This window comes from Cetorhinus maximus, chromosome 3 (genome assembly GCF_964194155.1).
Source record: "Cetorhinus maximus chromosome 3, sCetMax3.hap1.1, whole genome shotgun sequence".
NCBI lineage: Eukaryota > Metazoa > Chordata > Chondrichthyes > Lamniformes > Cetorhinidae > Cetorhinus > Cetorhinus maximus.
Genome location: NC_135881.1, coordinates 11395095 through 11417087, shown reverse-complemented (window position 1 = coordinate 11417087; position 21993 = coordinate 11395095). Strand labels below are relative to the sequence as shown.

Sequence of the window (21993 nt, the reverse complement as noted above, 5' to 3'; positions counted from 1 at the left end):
AATGAGAGGACAGTACCATTAATAAGGGGTTGTAATAGATAATAATGAGTTTAAAATAAGGCTCAAGTATTTTAGTTTGGAGTTGGCGGGGGGGGCGGAGTTTGTACAGCCTTGGTGCCCTGACTGTTTGAGTTGTTTCCTTGAATCAACCCTCCAGATGGTTCCAGATTTATCTCCAAAAGGCAGACGTTAACAAGGACAATAAAATGAATCTGGATGAAGTGAAACAATTTCTGCAAATGATGAACATTCAGATGGATGATTTGTATGCGAGGGAACTGTTCACGGTACAGTATTGAAAGCAACTCCTTTCTCTAGTTTCTTCCCTTGGGGTGTGGGGGCACTGGCTCTGTCTAGGGTGTGGCTATAACACCAGCTTCCCCTGGTGTCTTAACCAATCATATTCCTCATATGAGCTCAAAGGCGAATGTCAGCTATTCCTCATGTGCATCGCAACCAACTCCACTTCTGTCCAGGCATGTTTTCCACTAGTGAACCCTGGCACTAATATTTCTTCCACACCTCTCTATTTTAATCTATACGGGTTGTAAATAGAGACTGATGGGATGGAGAAATTCATCTGTGTAACACCCCTTCTAACAACGAGTGGGTAGGATTTGGAAAGCACTGCCTGATAGGGTGGCGGATAGAGATTCAATAGTAATCGGAAGGGAATTGGATAAACACAGTTGGATAAATTAAACTGGGATATGGGGAAAGAGCAGGAGATTGGGACTAATTGGATTGCCTTCAAAAAGAGCTGGTGCAGGCTCGATGGGCTGAATGGCTGCAATCTGTAATTTTCTAGTTGCTGTTTTCTTTCGCTTCATTGACCTTAGACCGAGGTCTCCCTTGCATTCCACAGAAATGTGACAAGTCGAAAGATGGCACCATTCACGGCAAAGAGATCGAAGAGTTTTACAAACTGGTGACGGAGCGTGAAGAGATCACCACCATCTTCGAAGCCTACAGCAACAAGGATCGCATCCTGACTGTGGAGAAGCTGGCCGAGTTCCTACGGAAGGAGCAAAGGGAAAACGTGAACCAGGAATACGCTGCACAGCTCATTCAGAAGTACGAGCTGAATGAGGAAGGTAAGGTACCGCCCTGTGGTGGCTCCCACTTTGAAGTAGGGTTGCCAGCTCTGCAAAAATGCATTCCTGGAGGTTTCATCACATGACTTCCTGCTTTTAACCACTCTGATGCTCACGTCATTTGGCTGTCCAATTAAAGGCATCAATCCCAAACCTTCCCATAGCCAATTGGAAAGCAGAGAGACTCTTCATTACCTGGTTGGTTGATTCCTGACTATCAGTCAAACAGCTTTCTTCCCATCTATAAATTATTTTTATAACTAATGAACAGAAAGTGCTCAAGGAAAATGGAATAAACACACTTATTTTTTCATGCCCCTGTGATTATATTTTTTTTATTCTCCTGTTGTTACTCACAGCAGTGCCCGGGAGGTTAATTTTCAAATCCATGAAACTCCAAGCCAGTCCTGGCAAATTTGGCAACTCTACTTTCTAACCTTTTTACAAGTCTGTTGCAGAATATGTTCAGATGATAGTAACAACTCATTTGTTTTGTCATTAGCAAGGTTTGATTCCCTCATGACCAAGGATGGTTTTATGAGCTACCTGATGTCACCAGCCGGCGACATTTTCAACCAGGACCACAACAAGATTTATCAGGATATGACTAAACCGCTCAATCAATATTACATTTCATCCTCCCACAACACCTACTTGACAAAGGACCAGCTTGAAGGACCCAGCAGCATTGAGGCCTACATCAGGTACTGAAGCCCGCTGCAAAAAATAGCTTGAAATTGGAGGAGGGTGTGCAATGCCTCTTCAAAAAGGCTCTGGATGTGGTAGAGGGTCTTTGCTATTGGAGAGGGAGAGGTGGATAGAGTGAATTGTCCCTGTGGAGGAGGATTAGTAGAAAGATGGTAATGGCTGAGGTAAATTTAATGACCAGGTTGGTCTGGTTGGTTGAACTTGGAAGTCCTGACGAACTTCATCCCATGGCCTTGAAAGAAGCGCCTAGTGAGATAGTTGATGCATTGGTTTTAATTTTCCAAAGTTCCCAGGATTCGGGGAAGGTCCCATTAGATTGGAAAATAGCTAATGTAACTCCTTTATTCAAAAAGGGTGGGGAAACGAAACTACAGGCCAGTTAGCTTAACATCTGTTATATGGAAAACATTAGAAGCTATTGTTAAAGATGTTGTAGCAGGGCACTTAGAAAGGTTCAGGGTTAACAGGCAGAATCAACATGGCTTAGTGAATGGGAAAACAGGTTTAACCAATTTATTGTAGTTCTTTGAAGGAGTCACATGTGTTGTGGATAAAGGGAAACCGGTGGATGTGCTGTACTTAGATTTCCAGAAGGCATTTGAGAAGGTGCCACGTCAAAGGTTATTGCGGAAAATAAAAGCTCATGGTGTAGGGTGTAACATATTGGCATGGATAGAAGATTGGCTAGCTACCAGGAAACAGAGAGTAGCCATAAATAGGTCTTTTTCTGGCTGGCAGGATGTAACAAGTGATGTGCACAAGGATCAGTGCTGGGGCCTCAACTTTTTACAATTTATATAAATGACTTGGATGAAGGGACAGTTAGTACGGTTGCTAAATTTGCTGACGACACATAGGGTAGGAAAGTCAGTTGTGAAGAATCACAGAATCACAGTGCAGAAGAGGCCCTTCGGCCCATCGAGTCTGCACTGACACAAGAGGACGTAAGGAGGCTACAAAGTGGCATAGATAAGTTAAGTGAGTGGGCAAAGATCTGGCAAATGTAGTATAATGTGGGCAAATGTGAAATTGTCCAGTTTGGTAGGAAGATTAAAAAAGAAACATATTACAGAACTCTGAGATTCAGAGGGATCTGGGTGTCACAGTGCATGAATTACAAAAGGGTAGTATGCAGGTACAACAAGTAGTTAGGAAAGCTAATAGAATGTTAATGTTTATTGCCAAAGGAATTGATTACAAAAGCAGGGAGGTTATGCTTCAGTTGTACAGGGCACTGGTGAGACCACATCTGGAGTACTGTGTACAATATTGGTCTCCTTATTTAAGGAAGGATGTAAATGTGTTAGAAGCAGTTCAGAGAAGGTTTACTAGACTAATACCAGGAATGGGCGGGTTGGCTTATGAGGCAAGGTTGGACAGGTTGGGCTTGTATCCACTGGAGTTTAGCAGAGTAAGAGGTGACTTGATTGAAACATAGAAGATCCTGAGGGGTCTTGACAGGGTGGATGTGGAGAGGGTGTTTCCTCTCGTGGGAGAATCTAGAACTAGGGGTCACTAGGGGTTGCTCATTTAAGACAGAGATGGGGAGAAATTCTTTTCTGAAGGACGTGAGTCTTTGGAACTCTCTTCCTCAAAAGGCAGTGGAAACAGAGTCGTTGAATATTTTTAAGGCAGAACTCGATACATTCTTGATAAACAAGGGGGTGAAAGATTAGTGGTGTGGGTGAGAATGTGGGATTGAGGTTATGATCAGATCAGCCATGATGTTATTGAATGGCAGAGCAGGCTAGAGGGGCCAAGTGGCCTAGTCCTGCTCCTAACTCATATGTTCGTATGTTTCCTTTTTTTGTTAAGGTTAAAATTCTGTGACATACCAAAGTGCTTTACGTAGAATTGCGTAGGATATAGGGCACAGAAACAGGCCATTGGCCCAAACAGGCCAAGCTGGTGTTTATGCTGCACTTGAGCCTTCTCCCATCTTTTTATGGCCTAAATTTATCATCGAAATCATCTATTCCCTTCTGCCTCAAATGCTTATCTAGCCACTCCTTAAATGTGTCTGCAATATTTGCTTCGATCACTCCCTTTGGTAGCAAGTTTCACATTCTCCCCACTCTTTGGGTGAAGAAGTTTCTCCTGAATTCCCTATTGGATTTCTTGGTGACTCTCTTATATTGATGACCTCTAGTCATGCTCTTCCCCACTAAACCTTTCAGAATTCTAAGTACCTCTATTAGGTCACCCCTCAAGAGAAAAGACACCCAGCCTGTCAATCCTTCCCTGATACCATTTCTGGTATCATCCTTGTAAATCTCCTCTCCAGTGCCTCTATACCCTATATATAATATGGTGACCAGACTGCATGGAGTACTCTGAGCGTGTTCTAACTAAGGTTTGTTACATATTTAGTATTTCTTCCCTACTTTCCAATTATCTCCCTCTACATATAAACCCTAGTGCTTGGTTTGCTTTTATTTAAGACTTCGGCAACCTCTGGTTCGATATTGAGTTTGATGTATTTGTACTCCAAGATCCCTTTGTTCCTTTACCTCACTTAGACTTGCACCTTCCAATTAATAACTGACCTCCCTAATCTTCCTACCAAAATGTGCTAGTTCACATTTATGTGTGTTGAACTTCATTTGTCAATTATTTGCCCCTCAAATCACCCATATAGTTCCTGACTTGGAACTATATCGCCGTTGCTTCACTGTAGCTGGGTCAAAATCCTGGAATTTCCTTCCTAACAGCACCATGGGTGTACCACATGGACTGCAGAGGTTCAAAAAGGCGGCTCACCACCACCTTCTCAAGGGCAATTAGGGATGGGCAATAAATGCTGACCTAGCCAGCGATGCCTGCATCCCAAGAACAAATTCAAAAGACAGAGTCTGAATCTTACCAAACCACTGAAATAAGACTCAGGTAGCAGTAGAAGCAGAATATAGCTGAATTGGACTGTTACTGTGTTTACATGAAGATGAAAGTTTCCCCCACTGGAGTCAGCCCTGTGCACCCTTAGAATTGCAGCAACAATTTGTGCTGCTCCAACTTCAGAGGTTCCCCCTCAGGCTTTTCCACAAATTGTCTTTCTTTGCAGCATAAGTGACAGAATGTAGCATATACCCATCACTTCAGTTACATAAACTGAGTTAGCACCTTCTCGGAGCTATTCCAGCTTTTCAGAAGCTGGCTGCCAGCCTTCCGCTGGTCTCCAACACTTTCAATCCCGAAAGAGGGCCAGAACATTCCCAGGTGTCAGAATTAAGCCGCACTATCCCTGGGCCCCAGGAGGGCAGCGGAGAGAAGGAATTGAGGGAGCTCCCAAGATACGAAAGGGGCTCACTGAGGACTTGAAATATTTGGCATTTCAGGTGGAAGTTGGAGAATGGGGTCTTGGGCGCCATGTTGAAGGAGCATAGTGTCTAATGGGCAGGAAGTGTGGTGGAGATCTATCTCTAGCCTTTCCCCAATGTCTGCCCTCACTTATTCTGTTAACAACACCTCCAGATCCCCTAGACTTTTGGGGGACAGCTCAAGATACTTAAATTTTGAAATATTCAGCATTGGTGTAAGCCCTCTATTCCTATGGTTAACAACACAGCAAATCCTGCCCTGGGAGATTGGTCTGCCACTCCCAGTCACACCCTGTTCAACACCCCTCCCTATGTCCATGTTCTTCTAATTGCTGCATTTGCCCCAGTGTGCCCCCATGCTGTCAGAGGACACACCTGCTGAAAGGATCGGAGCAACCAGAGCAGAAGGTGGCTCACCCACCCCCATCAGTAAGTTAATCAGCACCCATACAAGTAGCCACTGGTGCCTGGCTTCCCCTCGTGAGCACAGCGCATCCTGTTGCCAGGGGGAAAGTGAGGAAATAGTAGTGACATCTCCATGTTGTGCATCACTGTGAAGACTATGGAACAGTTAACTTCATTAAAGGCGATATATAATGCAAATTGTTGTTCCGACCTCTGGTTCAAGCGACATACATTCATGCATAGGGACCCATTCTCTGCAAACAAAAGGAATATGTTCGAGCCTTGCACCTTCTTTAAATTACCTGGGAGCTTGGGGAGCCTATTGTTCCCTGTTGTGTACTCCATGGCAACGCTTCAAACAATCAGCACTCTTTTTTCATGTAGTATAAATCGTTGTGATTGTTTGAAATTTGTCATTCTTGCATTTGTCCCAGTGAGTACAAGATGAGAAGCTTTGGCAACATGTCTCTCTCTATTCATCAATTTAAAAAGAGATTGATTGCTTTGATTAGCCAAATCTCCCATTTATGTGTTCATGGTGGGGAGGGGTTATTTTTTCTCCCGCAGTTTGAGGAGAAAGTTGAGACAAGGGGCGCTATCAGCTATTCAGACACATGCTGTACCAAATTGCTATACTGTTTAGGTCTGAAAACGAGGTGCTGTGCGTACTCTGATATCTGACATCTGTACCCAATGGACGATATTCACTGCCAGAAGCATGAAGTCAGAATAGTGCCTCCCTCACAACACCCCCACCACCCACCTCTCCCCTCCCCCGGCCATGTTCCCCTGCAGCCAAGCATTTGAAGGTAATGTGACAAACTGCTGATTGCAACCTTTTCTGTTTCACCGTGTTGTGCTCCCCCCACTTCTTCCCTCGGGTGACAGAATACAGTCCAAAAGCAAGAAAGTTATGCTGAAAATCCCTGGTTAGGCCCCAGCTGAAGTATTGTGTTTTGTTTTGGGCTCCTCACTCGAAGAGGGATATCAAGGTCTTGGAAGGGGTACAGAGGGGATTTACTGGAATATTAGCAAGAATGAGAGACTCCATTTACATGGAGAGACTAAAGAAAATGGGTTGTTCTTCTTAGAGTAGGGAAAGTTAACAGAAAATAAGAGTGGAGTTCAACTTTCTGAGAAGTTTTTTTGTTGGGGTAAATAAAGGGCAACTTTCCATTGAGAGAAAGCTCAATAAACACAGGTTTAAGATAATTGACAAAAGAACCAGATGGGAAATTAGGCGAGTTTTTTTTTACACAGCAAGTGTTGTGATCTGCAGTGCACTGCCTGAAAGAGAGGTGGAAGCAGATCCAATGACACCTTTTCAAAGAGAATTTGATATATACTAGCAGGGGGTAAAAAAATTGCAGGACTATAGAAGAGCAGTTGAATGGGACAAATTAGATTGCTGTTTTACAGAGCTGGTACTAGCACGATGGGCTGAATGGCCTCCTTTTATATGTTGTGTGATGCTATAATAAGCTGAGCTATGGTATCTTGCCCCATAGTGCCTTGAATAAAGGCTGCCGCTGTGTGGAGTTGGACTGCTGGGACGGGCGTGATGGGGAGCCAGTCATTTATCACGGCTACACCCTAACCTCAAAAATCCTCTTCAAAGACGTCATCCAAACCATAAAGCAATACGCCTTTAAGGTAAGCCAAGGTTCACAGGACTCTGCGCAAGTCTTCAGTTCCAGATTTAGTTGCCCCATTCATCGCAAGTCAGAAATTCCTATAGATTCAACTGAGACACTGGGTGGCACTGGGGGTTAGACACTGACCTTTCACCTCTGACACTTAGCATTCAGTCCAGGTGAAGCCAAAAGGGTGAACAACAGAAATGACAGCTTGCATTTAGAACAAAGGGAAGAAACTAGCCTTGAATTTATATAACGCCTTTCACAACTGCAGGACATCCCAAAGGAATCTACAGCCAATTAAGTACTTTTGAAGTGTAGCCACTGTTGTAATGTAGGAAATGCAGCAGCCAATTTGCGCACAGCAAGCTCTCAGAATGTGATAATACCAAATAATCTGTTTTTAGAGGTGTTGGCCGAGGGATAAACATTGTCCAATAAATATTGATACCGGGGAGCACTTCTCAGGACGCTTGTGAGAGGAGGGAAGAAAGTTGGAGGGATTAAAAGCTAACTGAAAGTCAAGTCACATTTCGATCATTAAACTTGTAGCGAGGAGAAACAGGGAAATCAACTATCGACCTGGGCGTCAGACAATTCAATTCTTGTGGTTTAGAAGCTTGAATTTAACCCTTTTGGTGAGGTCACATGGGCTTCCATCTACTCAGTTTTACCCACCCCTTCTGGGACATGTCCATGGCTTAAGTGGTGACCTTATTCCATCTTCTAGCTATTGTTTGTTCCCTGTGTTTGAATAAGGGGGATATCTAAACTGCAGTTTGCGGAGCTGCACGCAGCCCTTGGACCACTGGCACTGCCACTGCTTATTTGACGCCCAGGGTGGGATTTTCTGGCCCTGCCGGCCGCCGGAAAGTCAATGGACTTTTGGCTAGGCCGCCGAATTTCCCGTGGCCAGTTTGGCCATGACAGGGCCGGAAAATCCTGGCCGCAGTCCCGGATGAGCAGAAATTTCCGCTGGTTAGACATTAGGAAGGCTGAAGCCAATGTCTTTGGTGCCTGCTCCAAACTCTGTTCCCAAGCTACCGGCTCCGTTCCTCCCCCAACCCCCCCAGCAACTGTCTCAGACTGACCCAGGCTGCACCCAACCTTGGTGTCATATTTCGCTCCAAGATAAACTTCCGACATCGTCCGACTCCCCCCCATCACCACCACCGCACCCCCCCCCCCCCCCCACATCCTTATCCACCTCCATTTAATTTTCAGAAAGCTTTTGAATTTTGAGAACGTTCTTGATAAAATCCCACATAAGAGGTTAGTGTGTAAAATTAAAGCATTTGGTGTTGGAGGTACTTTATTGACATGGATTGAGAATTGGTTAACAGACAGGTATAGGAATAAATGGGACTTTTTTGGAGTAGCGAGGTACCACAGGGCCCCAGCTATTCACAATATATATCAATTTGGATGATGGAACAAATGTAATACTTCCAAGTTGCTGATGACACAAAACTAGGTGGGAATGTGAGTGGTGAGGAAGATGTAAAGTGGCTTCAAGGCGATTTAAACAGGTTGAGTGAGTGGGCATATACATGGCAGATGCAGTATAATGTGGATAAGTGTGAAGTTGTCCACTTGGGTAGGAAAAAACACAATGGCAGTGTCAATATATCAGTAATTAAATTGTCACGGTCCAATAACAAAATTAAGTCATGGCACTTGGTGACAGCGTACCTGCTCTTGTGTACTCCTGAAACAGCATGCCCAGTTCTGCTGAAACATGAACAGACAGAGACTGTCTGACCTAATGAGCGTTTGAAGCATTTTATGGGGGTTCTTTTTTTGTTGTGTTCAAGTCGCTGGTGTCGTCTGCAAAGACATGGACTGCTTCATTATTGCAAATGGAGTTGGACACTGTGCAGCCCTTGGCAGGCAGCTTCAATTCTGACCTTGTCAAACAGTAATTCCACTGTTTATTTCTCAATCCATTAATCTCATGGGTTAAGGAGATACACTGATTGCATAGGCCATGATGCTTTTGAGTCACTGACCATGAGAATATGCATAGACCCAGGAAACCCATTCAAAAATAGAAATGATTCTGGTTGCAGAGACGCAGCCAACTCATGGACATGTCCTGATAGCAGATAGAATTTCTGCCCCATCAAACATGTACTAGAATCTGTAATAGTGGATTATATGTTCACTCGCCTTTTAGTACCTTTAACAAAAAATAATAAAAATTATCTTTGCCATTAAAAAAATCTCCTTGTTGACTGGCAATTGCGTTGTATAGCAAATACATCATTAAGACAACTGCTTGTTAAAACAGGTGATGGGCATTAGTTCACCTACAAACTGATATTTTGATAAACTGTTGAACAAGTTAGGAATAAAAATTATAAATGGGTACAGCTGTAACACTCCAGGGTGGAAGGGACTGGGAGAGTCTGCTATACTGAAGAGCTGCCTTGAGAATAAACCTACTTGAGGTAAAAGACTAGCTTTGGACTCATTCTTCCACGACAAGCACTTATTGCGAGTGACAGGCAGAGTATTATTTAAATGGTGATAGATTGGGAAATGCTAATGTCCAAAGGGACCTGGGTGTCCTTGTACACCAGTCACTGGAAGCAAGCATGTAGGTGCAGCAAGCAGTTAGGAAGGCAAATAGTATGTTGGCTTTCATTGCAAGAGGATTTGAGTACAGGAGCAAAGATGTCTTGGTACAGCTGTACAGGGCCTTGGTGAGACCACACCTGGAGTATTGTGTGTCGTTTTGGACTCCTTACCTAGGAAAGGATATATTTGCCATAGAGGGAGTGCAGCAATGGTTCACCAGACTGATTCCTGGGATGGCAGGACTGTCGTATGAGGAGAGATTGGGTCAACTAGGCCTGTATTCACTGGAGTTTAGAAAAATGAAAGGGGATCTCATATAAAGTTCTGAGAGAATGAAGGGATGATTTTTCCTTTGGCTGGAGGGTATAGAACAAGGAGTCACAATCTCAGGACTGAGATGAGGAGAAACTTCTCCACATAGAGGGTAGTGAACCTGTGGAATTCTCTACCACAGAGGGCTATAGAGGCCAAGTCACTGAATATATTAAAGAAGGAAATGGATAGATTTTTGGATTCTAAAGGTATCAAGGGGTATGGGGAGAGAGCAGGTGCATGGCGTTGGGATGGAGGATCAGCCATGATCATATTGAATGGTGGAGCAGGCTCGAAGGGCTGAATGACCTACTCCTATTTTCTATAATTCTCTGTAACTCATCTGCTGCAGAATCCCTCAGTCATGCCTCTTCATCCCTAGACTTGACTATTCCAACACACTCCTGGCTGGTCTTCCACATTCTACCCTCTATAAACTTGAAGCCATCCAAAACTCTGCTGTTTGTGTCCTGCCTCATTCCAAGTCCTGTTCAACTATTACCCCTGTGCACGCTGATCTGCACTGGGTCCTGCTCAAGCAACGTGGTGATTTTAATAATCTCATCCCTGTTTTCAAATCCCTCTATGGCCTCACCCCTCCCTATCTCTGTAATCTCTCCCAGCCCCACAGAACAGCCCTGGTTTTAATCATCCCACCATTGGTGACCATCCTCCAGCTGCCTGAGCCCTCAAGCTCTGCAATCCCCTTCCTAAATCTTCCTGCCTCATGAGCTCTCTTTCCGCCCTTTAAGATGCTCCTTAAAATGTAGTTCCTTGGCCAAGCTTTTAGCCATCTGCCCTGATGTCTACTGATATGGCTCGCTGTCAAGTTTTGTTTTATAATGCTCCTGTGAAGCGCTTTGGGACATTTTATTACGTTAGATGATAGATAAATATAAGTTGTTGTTGCTTTCCCTCATGTACACATCTACTTTCCTTTTGAAAGCATCTAAGCTATTTCCTTCAACCATTCCCTGTGGTAGCGAGTTCCACCTTCCAGCCACTCTGTGTAAAGTAATCTCTCCTCGTTTCCCTGTTGGATTTATTAAAGACAGACTTGTACTTACAGGCATCTACATTTGGAAGTGGAAACATTCTCTCAACATCTATCCTGTCCAATCCATGCGTAATATTAATGACCCCTATTAGGTCACCTCTACACTTTTTTTTTTAAAAAGGCCCAATTTGTTCAACCTTTCCCAATAGCTGTAGTATTTCAGTTCTGGTACCATCTTCGTAAATCTTTCTTTTTTTGCACTTTCTCCAGGACTTCTGGGTCCCTTTTATAGTAAGGAGACCAGAACTGTGCACACTATTACCAGAGTACATTTTACGTTTACATACATTTTAGCAAAGCATTACCACTTTTGAATCTTACATACCTCTAGAAATAAATCTCAATGCTTTGTCAACATTTTTAATTGCTTTAGTGACCTACGATGCTGCTTTTAATTGTTTAAACTTTACGCAGGGCTTGAGATAGTTGTAAGATTGATTGCTACTTTCCAATAACTGTTGACCAAAGGGAAAAGCTTGTTGATTAGGCTATGGTGGTTGGATGATACTGGAAAAAGTAAATTCAGGAGCCAGTTCTTGCACCATGTATTTAAATTTTTGTGAGCTTCTCCTTCTAATCATTTGATGAGGCTTAAAACAAAGGGAAAAAAAGGTATTTTAAGCATATCAGATGGTATCTTACACTCCACTTGGCTATCATTTGGGTTTCCGTTTCAATCTGTGCAATGGCCTTAAGTAAAATGCAGACTCCTGCGTTGCAGTAAATCTCAAACAAAAACAGAAAAATGTGGAAAACACTTCACTGCATCTGTGGAGGGGACAGGGGATTTAACCCTTCCAGTGTCTATCTCTGAAACATGACCGTGTCTGTGTTCTCCCTTCTCGATGCTATCTGGTCTACTGAGTGTTTCCAACATTTTTTCCTGGTTGACAGTAGTCGTGTGTACGCCCCACTTCTTCCTGCTGGATACCAGTAGCAACCGGGCCATTGATAGGGCCTCAATTATTTCACAGCCACACTCCTTCCACCCCAGCCGGCTTTGCCTTTTGCCAGTTACCATAGCAGCCATTCAACTTGTCCTGGGTAACTTGCACTTTCAGTGGTGGCAGAAAACTGGTGTTACACACCCTCACCTGATTTTCCTTTGCATTGATATCCTGTCAAATGGGATATATGCCTTTCGGCCCAACCAGTCTGTGGCGGAGTTTATGTTTCACTAGTGGATATTCTCATAAGCAAGTGTTAATGGCACTGTTGAGGACACTTTACACTTGATCCAGCACATATTTAGCTTGACCTAGGAGCATTTTGAAAGTTGGAAGTTTAAGGAGGCCACATACACCTTGGACTTTAAAACTTTAAACTTGATGCGCAGCTCAAGATAATCGGAAGATTCTAATTGCCGATTGGCATGCAGTGGTTGGATGATAATAGAGTAAATCACTAAAGAGAATTAGGATCTGGTGATACAGGGGGGAATTTTCTCCCCATCGGGCGGGCGGTTTGGGAGCGGGCGCGAGCAGGTATGGACCCGATGGCCGCCCACGATTGGCTGTGCGCCACCATTTTGCTTGGGTGGGCCAATTAAGGCCCGCCTGGCGTGACGCGCACCCAGAAGCACTGAGCGCTACCTGTGCGGGTGGGGGGGGAGGAGGGAGAGTCGCGGCCTGCGCCTTACCGCACATGTGCGTGAAAAGAGCGCACAAATCTCCCTGAGGCAGGGAACTGCTTTTAAGCAGAGATTATTTTAAGAATCAAACATTACAAAAAAGAAAAAAAAATCACTCAGACAAGTCCCCTCATGTGTCATGAGCTGGGACATGTTTGCGTATTGTAATAAAAATTTTTATTTAATTTATAAACCCTTCGTGAAACCTCATCCCGCCTGTGGATGAGGCTTCATGAGAAATGCGAAGCCTTAAGGTTGGACGGGCAGCCCAGACAATCAGTTTAATCAGGTGATAAATGGTCTTAATAGGCCTTTGACAGTTCGGTGGGTGCACAGCCGACTCTGGTGCGCGCCTGCCGAACTGAAAATCGGAATGACGCGCGGTGACATCGGGTCACATGCCCGACATCACCGCACTTCATTTTTTGCATCGGCATGCGGGGCCCGCCCCCGAACACCAAACAGAAGATTCTGGCCATAGATATACAAATCACTCAAAATGGCAATGCCATTTAATAAGGCCATCAAAAAACAAAGCGCTAAGGTTCCAGAGGGATAAAAAGCAGAGAAGTGCTTGTGTTGTAGGAATATAGCTTTTAGTTTTGGGGAAATGCTTGGTGTTTCTTGGTAGAGACGAGATGTCTACAGTTGTCTTCGTAAATTAACCATGTGGGTCCCAGATCAAAGAGAGGTTTAAAAGCAAATGGTAAACAGGGAAAGATCTTAAAGTATCCATGTTATTTCAGATCAAAGGACAAATTTGGGGATTTCAGTTAATTAATTCAAATCTGTATCTGGGACATCCCAGGTGTGCCACATTGTCATCGGGATAGATTGCAGAGAGGTAGTCTTTTTATTTGGGTTTATCTATGTGTGTTTCTCACAAAAACAGTCAGTCAGCTTAGAAGTAAAAACAAAAAACTACTGCGGATGTTCTGTTGAAGGGTCATGTGGACGCGAAACGTCGACTCTTTTCTTCTCCACCGATGCTGCCAGACCTGCTGAGTTTTTCCAGGTAATTCTGTTTTTGTTTTAGTCAGCTTAGAAGGCTGGGAGAAGGCAGTGGTGTGTCTGTCAACAGCCAGAACAAGGAGCATAGAGGCTATTAGGAACCAGGAACGTTCTTGAATTGGAGTCACTAAGCAGGAATTGCAAGTGGTGCCCATGCTTGGAATGATAAGTCCATACTCATGAGGAATCAGAATTGTCAGATTTGGCTGGTAAATCTGGTGGAAGGGATCAACAGTGGAATCCTCACGCAGAGAGAGAGCAAGCAAGCTCTGGAAGTCTAAGTACGAGACTGGGAAGCTGAGGAGCATCTAAGTGACTTCCTGAGAGCTGTGGCACACCAAGGTTTGGTCCCAGGATAAGTGAAGGAATCCTCAAAATCTTGGAATGTATAGAGGAACTCTTGGGTAGAAATATAAACAGAACAGGAAGCGACCTGCTAACATTTTCAGGCTTAAAGAATAAGGGTTTACAAAATCTAGTGTTAATTTAGTAATTGCTTCACTTAATTCTTGTGTTTAGAACATGAAATCTTGTGGCGTGATTCTTTCGTTAATAACTTGGAGTTTGAATTCCTTTTTAAAAGTTAATGGTCTCCCTGAAGATAAGAACAGAAGTTATGTTAAACTTTTCTATCACCTTGCTGAGATCTTTTGTGGCGTAATGCAATTTAAGAAATCAGCTGCAAGCAAGCAAACTTTCTCAAGCAAAACACAATTTTCATACTCAGGCAACTGGACTTGGAGTGTTAAGCAGATATTGGCGTTGTGTTTTCCAGGTTATTGGGTACCTCCATGGCATTCTACTTGTTCCTAAGCCTCATGCTGACACTAGCCTCCAACCTGAGGCCAGAACTGAAGTTGGGAAGAAACTGTGACCTGGAGTCAAGGAATCACTGTTCAAAGCATGAAATCCACAGGCCTCAGTCATGGTTGAGTGGGTGGCACTGTCACCTACGAACCAGAAGGTCATGGTTTAAATCCCACTATGGACACTTGAGCACAGTGGGCAGAATTTTGCCCTTGGTGGGCGTGCGGGCCCCACTGGCTCAGCAACCGACTCCTGCCACCGAAATGGGGCCCGCCGCCATTGGCCCGCCCAGCGGCCTGCCTGACAGGAAGCGCTTTGTGCTTCCTCTGCAGGGTGGGGAAGGGAATCCCCAACTGTCAAAGAGCGCACATCTCCCTGAGACAAAGTGCTGTCTCAGGGAGATTACTAACAGTCCAGAAAACTTTAAAAATAGAAAAATTTAAAAATTGTTAACATGTCCCCCTCATGTGACAATGTCACACGAGATGGGACATGTTAATAAATATCACATAAAATGTATTAAAGATTTTAAAAATGGACATGAAACCCCATCCCGCCGGTGGATGAGGTTTCATGTATTATCAGAAGCCCGCTGGGGCTCCTGGCCTGCCCACCAGCCTTAAGGTTGGACGGGCAGGTCTTTAATTATCTTAATTAGCCTGTCAATGGCCTCAATTGGCCACTGACAGGTCGGCGGGCGGACAGCTGATTTCACTGTCCGCCCGCCTTCCTAAAAATTTAAAGGGACCGGGATGACGTCGGGGGTTCCTCCCGACATCATCCCGCGTCATTTTCCAGTCGGCGAGTGGGCCCCGCCCCCAAATCGCCGACGGGAAAATTCAGACCAGTGTTTCAGGCTGGTACTCCAGTGCAGTACAGAGGGGAGCTTTGCGCCATCGGAGGTGACGTATTTAGGCTGAAACTTCAAACTGAGACTTTGTCTGCTCTCTCAGGTAGACATGATAGAGCTCATGGCACTAGTCTGAAGAAGTTCTCCTGTGCGTCCTACCCAATATTTACCCCTCAGTCAACACCACTAACCAGAATATTTTATCATTAACTCATTGCAGTTTGTGGGAGTTTGCTGTGTGCAAATTGATTGCAGTGTTGCCAACATTACAACAATGACTACACTTTAAAAGTACTGTGTTAGCTGTAACACATCTTGGAATGTTCAGAGGTTTCAAGATTTGCTATATAAATGCATATCTTTCCTTTTAACGGTTGCATCTTTGTAACGTTTATCATTTAACTTTTATCAACAGGATTAAGAACAAAATCCCAGAATATAGATTGGAATGAATTTCCAACAAAGAACAGGCCATTCAGCCCAACTGGTCTATGCTGGTGTTTGTGCTTCACTTGACTCTCATTCCACCCTACTTCATTTCACCCTGTCAGCAAATCCTTCTATTCCTTTCCCCTTCATGTGCTTATCTGGCTTCTCTTTAAATTACTATTTTCCTCAGCTACCTTTTGGTAGTGAGTTCCCATTCTAACCGCTCTTGGGTAAAGAAGATTTTCCTGAATTCTACTTTGGATTCATCAGTGACTATCATATATTTGTGGCCTCTAATTTTGGTCTCCTCCACAAGTGGAAACACCTTCTTTATGTCTACACTATCAAACCTTTCATAATCTTATAGGCCTCTATTAGGTCATCCCCTAATTAAACATTGATAGATTGATACCATGGCTGGAATTTTATGCCGGCGGGATTTGACGATTACACGGAAGTCGGTGGCGTTTTGAACAGCTCGCTGCATTTTACGGCCCCACCCCTGCCGCAATGGGGCCGTAAAATTCCGCCCCCTAGCTTTCCACACATAAAGCCAAGCCTCCATCAAAGATGCCCAATTCTGTCAACCCCGCCCTTTGCCTCTTGTCCACAGTGTTGCCTGTTCCTAACTCCTTGTTGTAGGCCGAAGCCTGTCTGATGTAGTGACGTGTTGTGGTGTTTGTTTCCAGGCCTCTCCCTATCCTGTCATCCTGTCCCTGGAGAATCACTGCAGTATAGAGCAGCAGATTGTCATGGCCGAACACATGAGAAACATCTTCGGAGACATGCTGCTCACCAGCACAATTGACGGCAAAGTCCCTACCAACTTCCCCTCGCCTGAGGTAAGGAGCAGCACTCTACAGGGTGAGAAAGATGTAGGCTGGAGGGGCTGAATAGTCTACTCCTGCTCCTATTTCTTATGTTCATGTGTCCTTACATTGCTGCAAATGTGACCTCACCCTAAAAAGGTTAGAACAGGGTACTTCATAAATGGTGAGAAACTAGAAACAGTGGAGGTGCAAAAAAAGAGGCTCGAGACCAGGCTACACAGATCATTAAAATGTCATGAACAGGGAGAGAAAATAATCATAAAGGTTAATAGAATGCTGGCCTCTATATCAATATCGATTATAGATTGGAGAAGTTAGAACTGTTTTTCTTGGAGGAGAGAAGGCTGAGAGGAGATTTGTTAGAGGTATTCAAAATGATGAGGGGTCTGGACAGAGTAGATGAGGAGAAACAGTTCCCACTCGCGAATGGATCGAGAATGAGAAAGCACAGATTTAAAGTAATTAGTGCAGATGCAATGGGCCGAATGGCCTCCTTCTACGTTGTAACAATTCTGTGATCTAGAGGGCTAGAATACAAAGGGGTAGAAGTTGAACTTTAGCTGTACAGAGCCCTGGTTAGACCACGCCTGGAGCACTTGAGCAGATCTGGGCACCACACCTTAGAAAGGATATATTGGCCTTGGAGGGAATGCAGCGTGGATTTACCAGAATGAAACCTAGTTAAAGTTAAATCAAAGTTAAATTATGAGGAGAGATTACACAAACTAGAGTTGTATTTCCTGGAATTTAGATGGTTATGAGGTATTTGATTGATTGACATTTTCAAGATATTGAGGGGAACAGATAAGGTAGGTAGAAATAAACTATTTCCACTACAAACATGGGAAGAGAACTGGAAAGCAAAGAATGTGAATGTAAAGATGTACTACTGAGAGGCTGCTTTAGCTGAACAATGAGCTTTATTTACAGAGCTGCTTGATTAGCTGCTGGCCTCTAGCAAGGCTACGATGCGTACTCTAGACTAGGAAAACTCTGCCCCTTATAAGCTTCCCCGTGCTTGGTGTTGATTGGCTGTTCTGACCATGTGACCCTTACTCAGTAAGGCTGGCCCTAAAGCAACAAACACCACAGGAACCATTTGCCCTCCTCTCACCACCAGAAACAAAAGGAAGACTGACATTCCCCACCCTACCCACCATAACAGTCGATATAGACATTGTCTAGTGTGAACTATTACCAGGTTGGTATGAAGAGACTGTGGGGGGCACCGGTAAAAAGCTGAACTTGATGGTATGTGAAAACCCTTCTGTACCCCCACCCCTGCCGCTCTTGCTAGGTGGTGGAGTGTAGACCCTGGGTGAGGGTAAGTTTTGATTTGGTTTTGAAGACCTCTGCAGTCATATTGCTTGCCAGCGCTTTCCGTCGGCAGGTCTTACAACTAGGAGTCGCTCGAAGGAAAGCCATTTGAGTGCGATGCCAGAGGCCAATCAGCTGTCGTGAGGGCAACTAACCAACACTCATTAAATACTTCACCATGGTATGGGTGGACCTTGCCTTGTGCCAAAACAACAGTGTGACAACTTGTGTTTTTATAGCACCTTTAACCAAGTAAAATATCCCAAGATGCTTCACGGGAGAGTTACCTTGGCACTGGGCCATATAGAGATATTTTGGGTCAGATGACCAAAATCTTGGTTAAAAAGAGGTAGGTTTTAAGGAGTGCCTTAAAGGAAGGGAGGTTTGGGAGGGAATCCAGATTTTAGGACCTAGGCAGCTGAAGGCACATCCACCAGTTGTGGAGTGATGGAAATTGGAAAAGCCCAACAGGCCAGAACTGGAGGAGCGCAGATGTCTCGGAGGGTTGTAAGGGCTGGAAGAGATTACAGAGATAGGGATGGGCGCGGCCATGGAGGGATTTGAAAACAAGGCTGAGAATTTTCAAATTGAGGCATTGTTTAACCAGGGACCAATGTAGGTCAGCGAGCATGGGAGTGACGGGTGAATGGGACTTGGTGCGTGTTAGGACCACAGAAAAGAGGCTGCGCTCATTCGAGGGCCACCCTCCATGGACTCTCAGTTTGATGAGCCTTACTGTGTTAATGATGGCCACTCCTCTGTCTGGCTGGCTGGAGAAAGCTCAGAAAATTCTACATGTTGCAAATGGAGGGGATGTGCGGTGAAAGCTTCTAACCAAAACAAGAGGGTGTTTCATAGCAAGAGAAAGGAGCGATTTAGTAGCCGGGAGCGATTGTTGCTGTGTGAAGAGGTCATGCCATCAGTCATAGGCTCCCACTTAATTGAAGTACAAAGAGGGTTTGTGTCATCCAGCACAAGTTTATTTTCTTTGTAGGATGCAGGTCAAGTTAATAATTCCACCCGCCCCGTGATTCAACAGTAAGCGTAATGTAAGTGGACTGCAGGTTGCTGTGAGTGTTAGATAAGGCGATATAGTTACTAGGATATCGTTATACATTACTGGGATAGTGAGATAGAGTTTTGAAACATTGATCAACATGACTGCAGTAAAATATCCCAGAAGGAAAAGATTTTAGTTTCCCATCTGTTAGTCCTCTCCTCCTAACCCGCTGTAAAAGGGGTTTCCAAAGTCCATCAGTGTAAGTCCAGGATAGAAACTCACAACATCTTCTGTTCCTGCTGCCAGGGCCAGTGATGACCATGCATGCACCCTGCTGCACATTGCCCCCTATAAAGATGGTGGCTGTGCATGTCCCCTGCTGCACATTGCCCCCTGTAAAGATGGTGGCTGTGCATGTCCCCTGCTGCGCATTGCCCCCTATAAAGATGGTGGCTGTGCATGCCCCCTGCTGCGCATTGCCCCCTATAAAGATGGTGGCTGTGCATACCCCCTGCTGCACGTTGCCCCCTATAAAGATGGCTGCCATTAACCCAGGCCTCTGTCATCAACATACAACTGTGCATGCATGGCGTTGGCAGCAATCACAGCTGTTCAAATGGGAGTGGGCCAATGGTCATATTTTGGGGAAGTGGGGGTGTCGGGGAATTCAATAAAAGATACCGGTATACATTTGGTAATTCTTTTTTATATGATGAATGTCTCGCAGCAACTGAAGGGAAAGATCCTGGTGAAGGGAAAGAGGCTGAATCGCCTAGAGGATGACAAGGGGACAGATGAGAACGATGAGGTTTCTGATGAGGACGAGGCAGTTGAACAGGACAGCGACGATGAGAAAAAGGAAATAAGAGTAAAGGTGGGTAATTCTGCATGTGAAATCCCTTCCTCCTTCACCCCTACCAATCTCCCATCTCCCTTCCCTTCTCTCCTCCACCTTTTAAAAAATTGATCCACGGGATGTGAGCTTCACTGGCTGGGTCAGCATTTATTGCCCATCCCTAGTTGCCCTTGAGAAGGCGGTGGTGAGCTGCCTCCCTCCTTTACATCTTCCTTTCCCTCCTCTCTCTTCCTCCTTCCCTCCCCTCCCTCTTTCCATCCCTCACTCCACCCATCCCTTGACTTACTCACTCTATTACCCACTCCTCCCTCCATCCCTTGCTCTCTCCCTCACTCTTGCTACATCAATTGTAATAACGATTCATGAGAGAAAATGAGCAGTGGGAAGAGAATATCTGTTTGGAATACTGGAAAGAGCTCAGAGAGCAGGAGAAACCTGGCACTGGGGTCATTAAAGTAACATGAGATGCTGCCTGAGGGAATCATTTGGCCTGCGGACATTACTAGAATTAAGGGACACCCTTTCGAGTTTGGGGCTGAGGTGCATTGTTAGAAAAGTAGAGAGAGTTTTAGGCATGCCATGCTGTACCTGCCCAGGGAGTGTTTGATGGGGATAGTGTGGAGGGAGCTTTACACTGTATCTAAACGTATTAAACATGTTCCTAGGAGGGTTGTTGTGATGGGAAGTTTTCTGTTTAATGAGGGAGGCCGGGAAGTTTACCCTATCGTTGAAACCTATGATTTCACTAACTTATTCTTAAATGACTCCAGAATTTTTGCCTCCATTTCTAGTCCAGATAATGACCACCGTTTTTGTATCAAGACGTGTTCCCTCATATCAACCTGAATTTGCCTGTTGCCAGTTTGTACTGACATGCCCATCCTGTAAATGTGTGGTTTAACATAAGACTTGAGGTTTCCCCAACAATCGCCTCTTTTCAAGACTGAAGAGTCATAGAAGTATGGAGCATAGACGGGGCCATTTGGCCCATCTTGCCTGTGCCAGCTCTTTAAAAGGACTATCCAGTTAGTGCCACTACCCCCGCACCCCTACTCGATCTCCATCACCCTGTACATTATCCCTTTTCAAGTATTTATCCAATTCCCGTTTGAAATTACATTCTATTACATCAGCTTCCACTGCCCTTTTAGAGGGTTCAAAATCACTTGCTGCTTCAAAAGAAAATCACTCCTTGGATATTTTTGATATCTTGGGGCATCATCGGGCTCCATGCAGTCTTGCTAAATATGGTGTTGGGCATGGGATTAAGGCTGGGGCCTTTCCTCCTGACTTTGTGCCAGCCAGGATTCCATTCACCCAGCTCGCCAAGCGAAGAATTCGCTGATAAAACTGTATTTAAGAAACCCTACACCTTTAACTCTCGTGGCAAAATGCCTCTTTACTCCAGAGTGGGAAGATAAAGTTGGCCAAAGAGCTCTCGGACCTTGTCATCTACTGCAAGAGTGTCCACTTCAACGGGTTTGAAGATGCCATGCAAAACCAGGTCTTCTACGAGATGTCATCCTTTGTAGAAAACAAGTTCAATAAACTGGCACAGGAAACAGGTAAGTCGAGCGCAAGAAATAGTAGCTGGAGTAGGCCAATCGACCCTTCAAGCCTGCTCTGCCATTCATCATGGCTGATCTTCTACCTCAATTCCAACTCCTCTCAATATTCCCATTTTTGAGAATTGCTGAAAAACGAGATATGCCTAAGCTTTTCGTCCTGCACTCATCAGGACGCTTGCAAAATACCAATATAAGGGGAAAACAACAATTTATACTGTATGTGAAGAGAGCGCTGTTTGGTTGGCAAGTGGGTTTACCATGGAGAAGGCACCACTGATGGTGACTGACAGTTAAGCATTGTTTGAAATTTAAACCAGGCAGTTTGACCCTGATTGGTCAAGGCATTGTCCTGAGGAATGAGTCAGAGAATGGCTGTCACTTATTTTGTTTAGCTGAAACAGGCGCAATATGTGTACATGTTCTTTCTGTCTGCTCGGGCTCGCAGTGTGGTGCATTTGTGTGTACTGGAAGCTACATATATTAATACACAAGGAATTCTTTGAAGACAGAAAGAACATGTACATATATTGCACCTGTTTCAGCTAAACAAAATAAGTGACAGCCATTCTCTGACTCATTCCTCAG

At 44.5% G+C, this 21993-nt stretch overlaps 1 protein-coding gene across 2 annotated transcripts in view; it reads left to right on the top strand.

The window, feature by feature from the left end:
- The window catches only part of plcd1a (phospholipase C, delta 1a), a 122472-nt gene that overhangs the window by 92032 nt on the left and 8447 nt on the right, over positions 1-21993 (top strand). For both annotated transcript variants that reach the window (XM_078536451.1, XM_078536445.1), the window contains exons 4-10: positions 158-287; positions 866-1094; positions 1597-1798; positions 7033-7177; positions 16527-16679; positions 19712-19858; positions 21249-21405. In XM_078536451.1, coding sequence (XP_078392577.1) covers positions 158-287; positions 866-1094; positions 1597-1798; positions 7033-7177; positions 16527-16679; positions 19712-19858; positions 21249-21405 — 1163 coding nt within the window. The remainder of the gene's footprint in view (positions 1-157; positions 288-865; positions 1095-1596; positions 1799-7032; positions 7178-16526; positions 16680-19711; positions 19859-21248; positions 21406-21993) is intronic.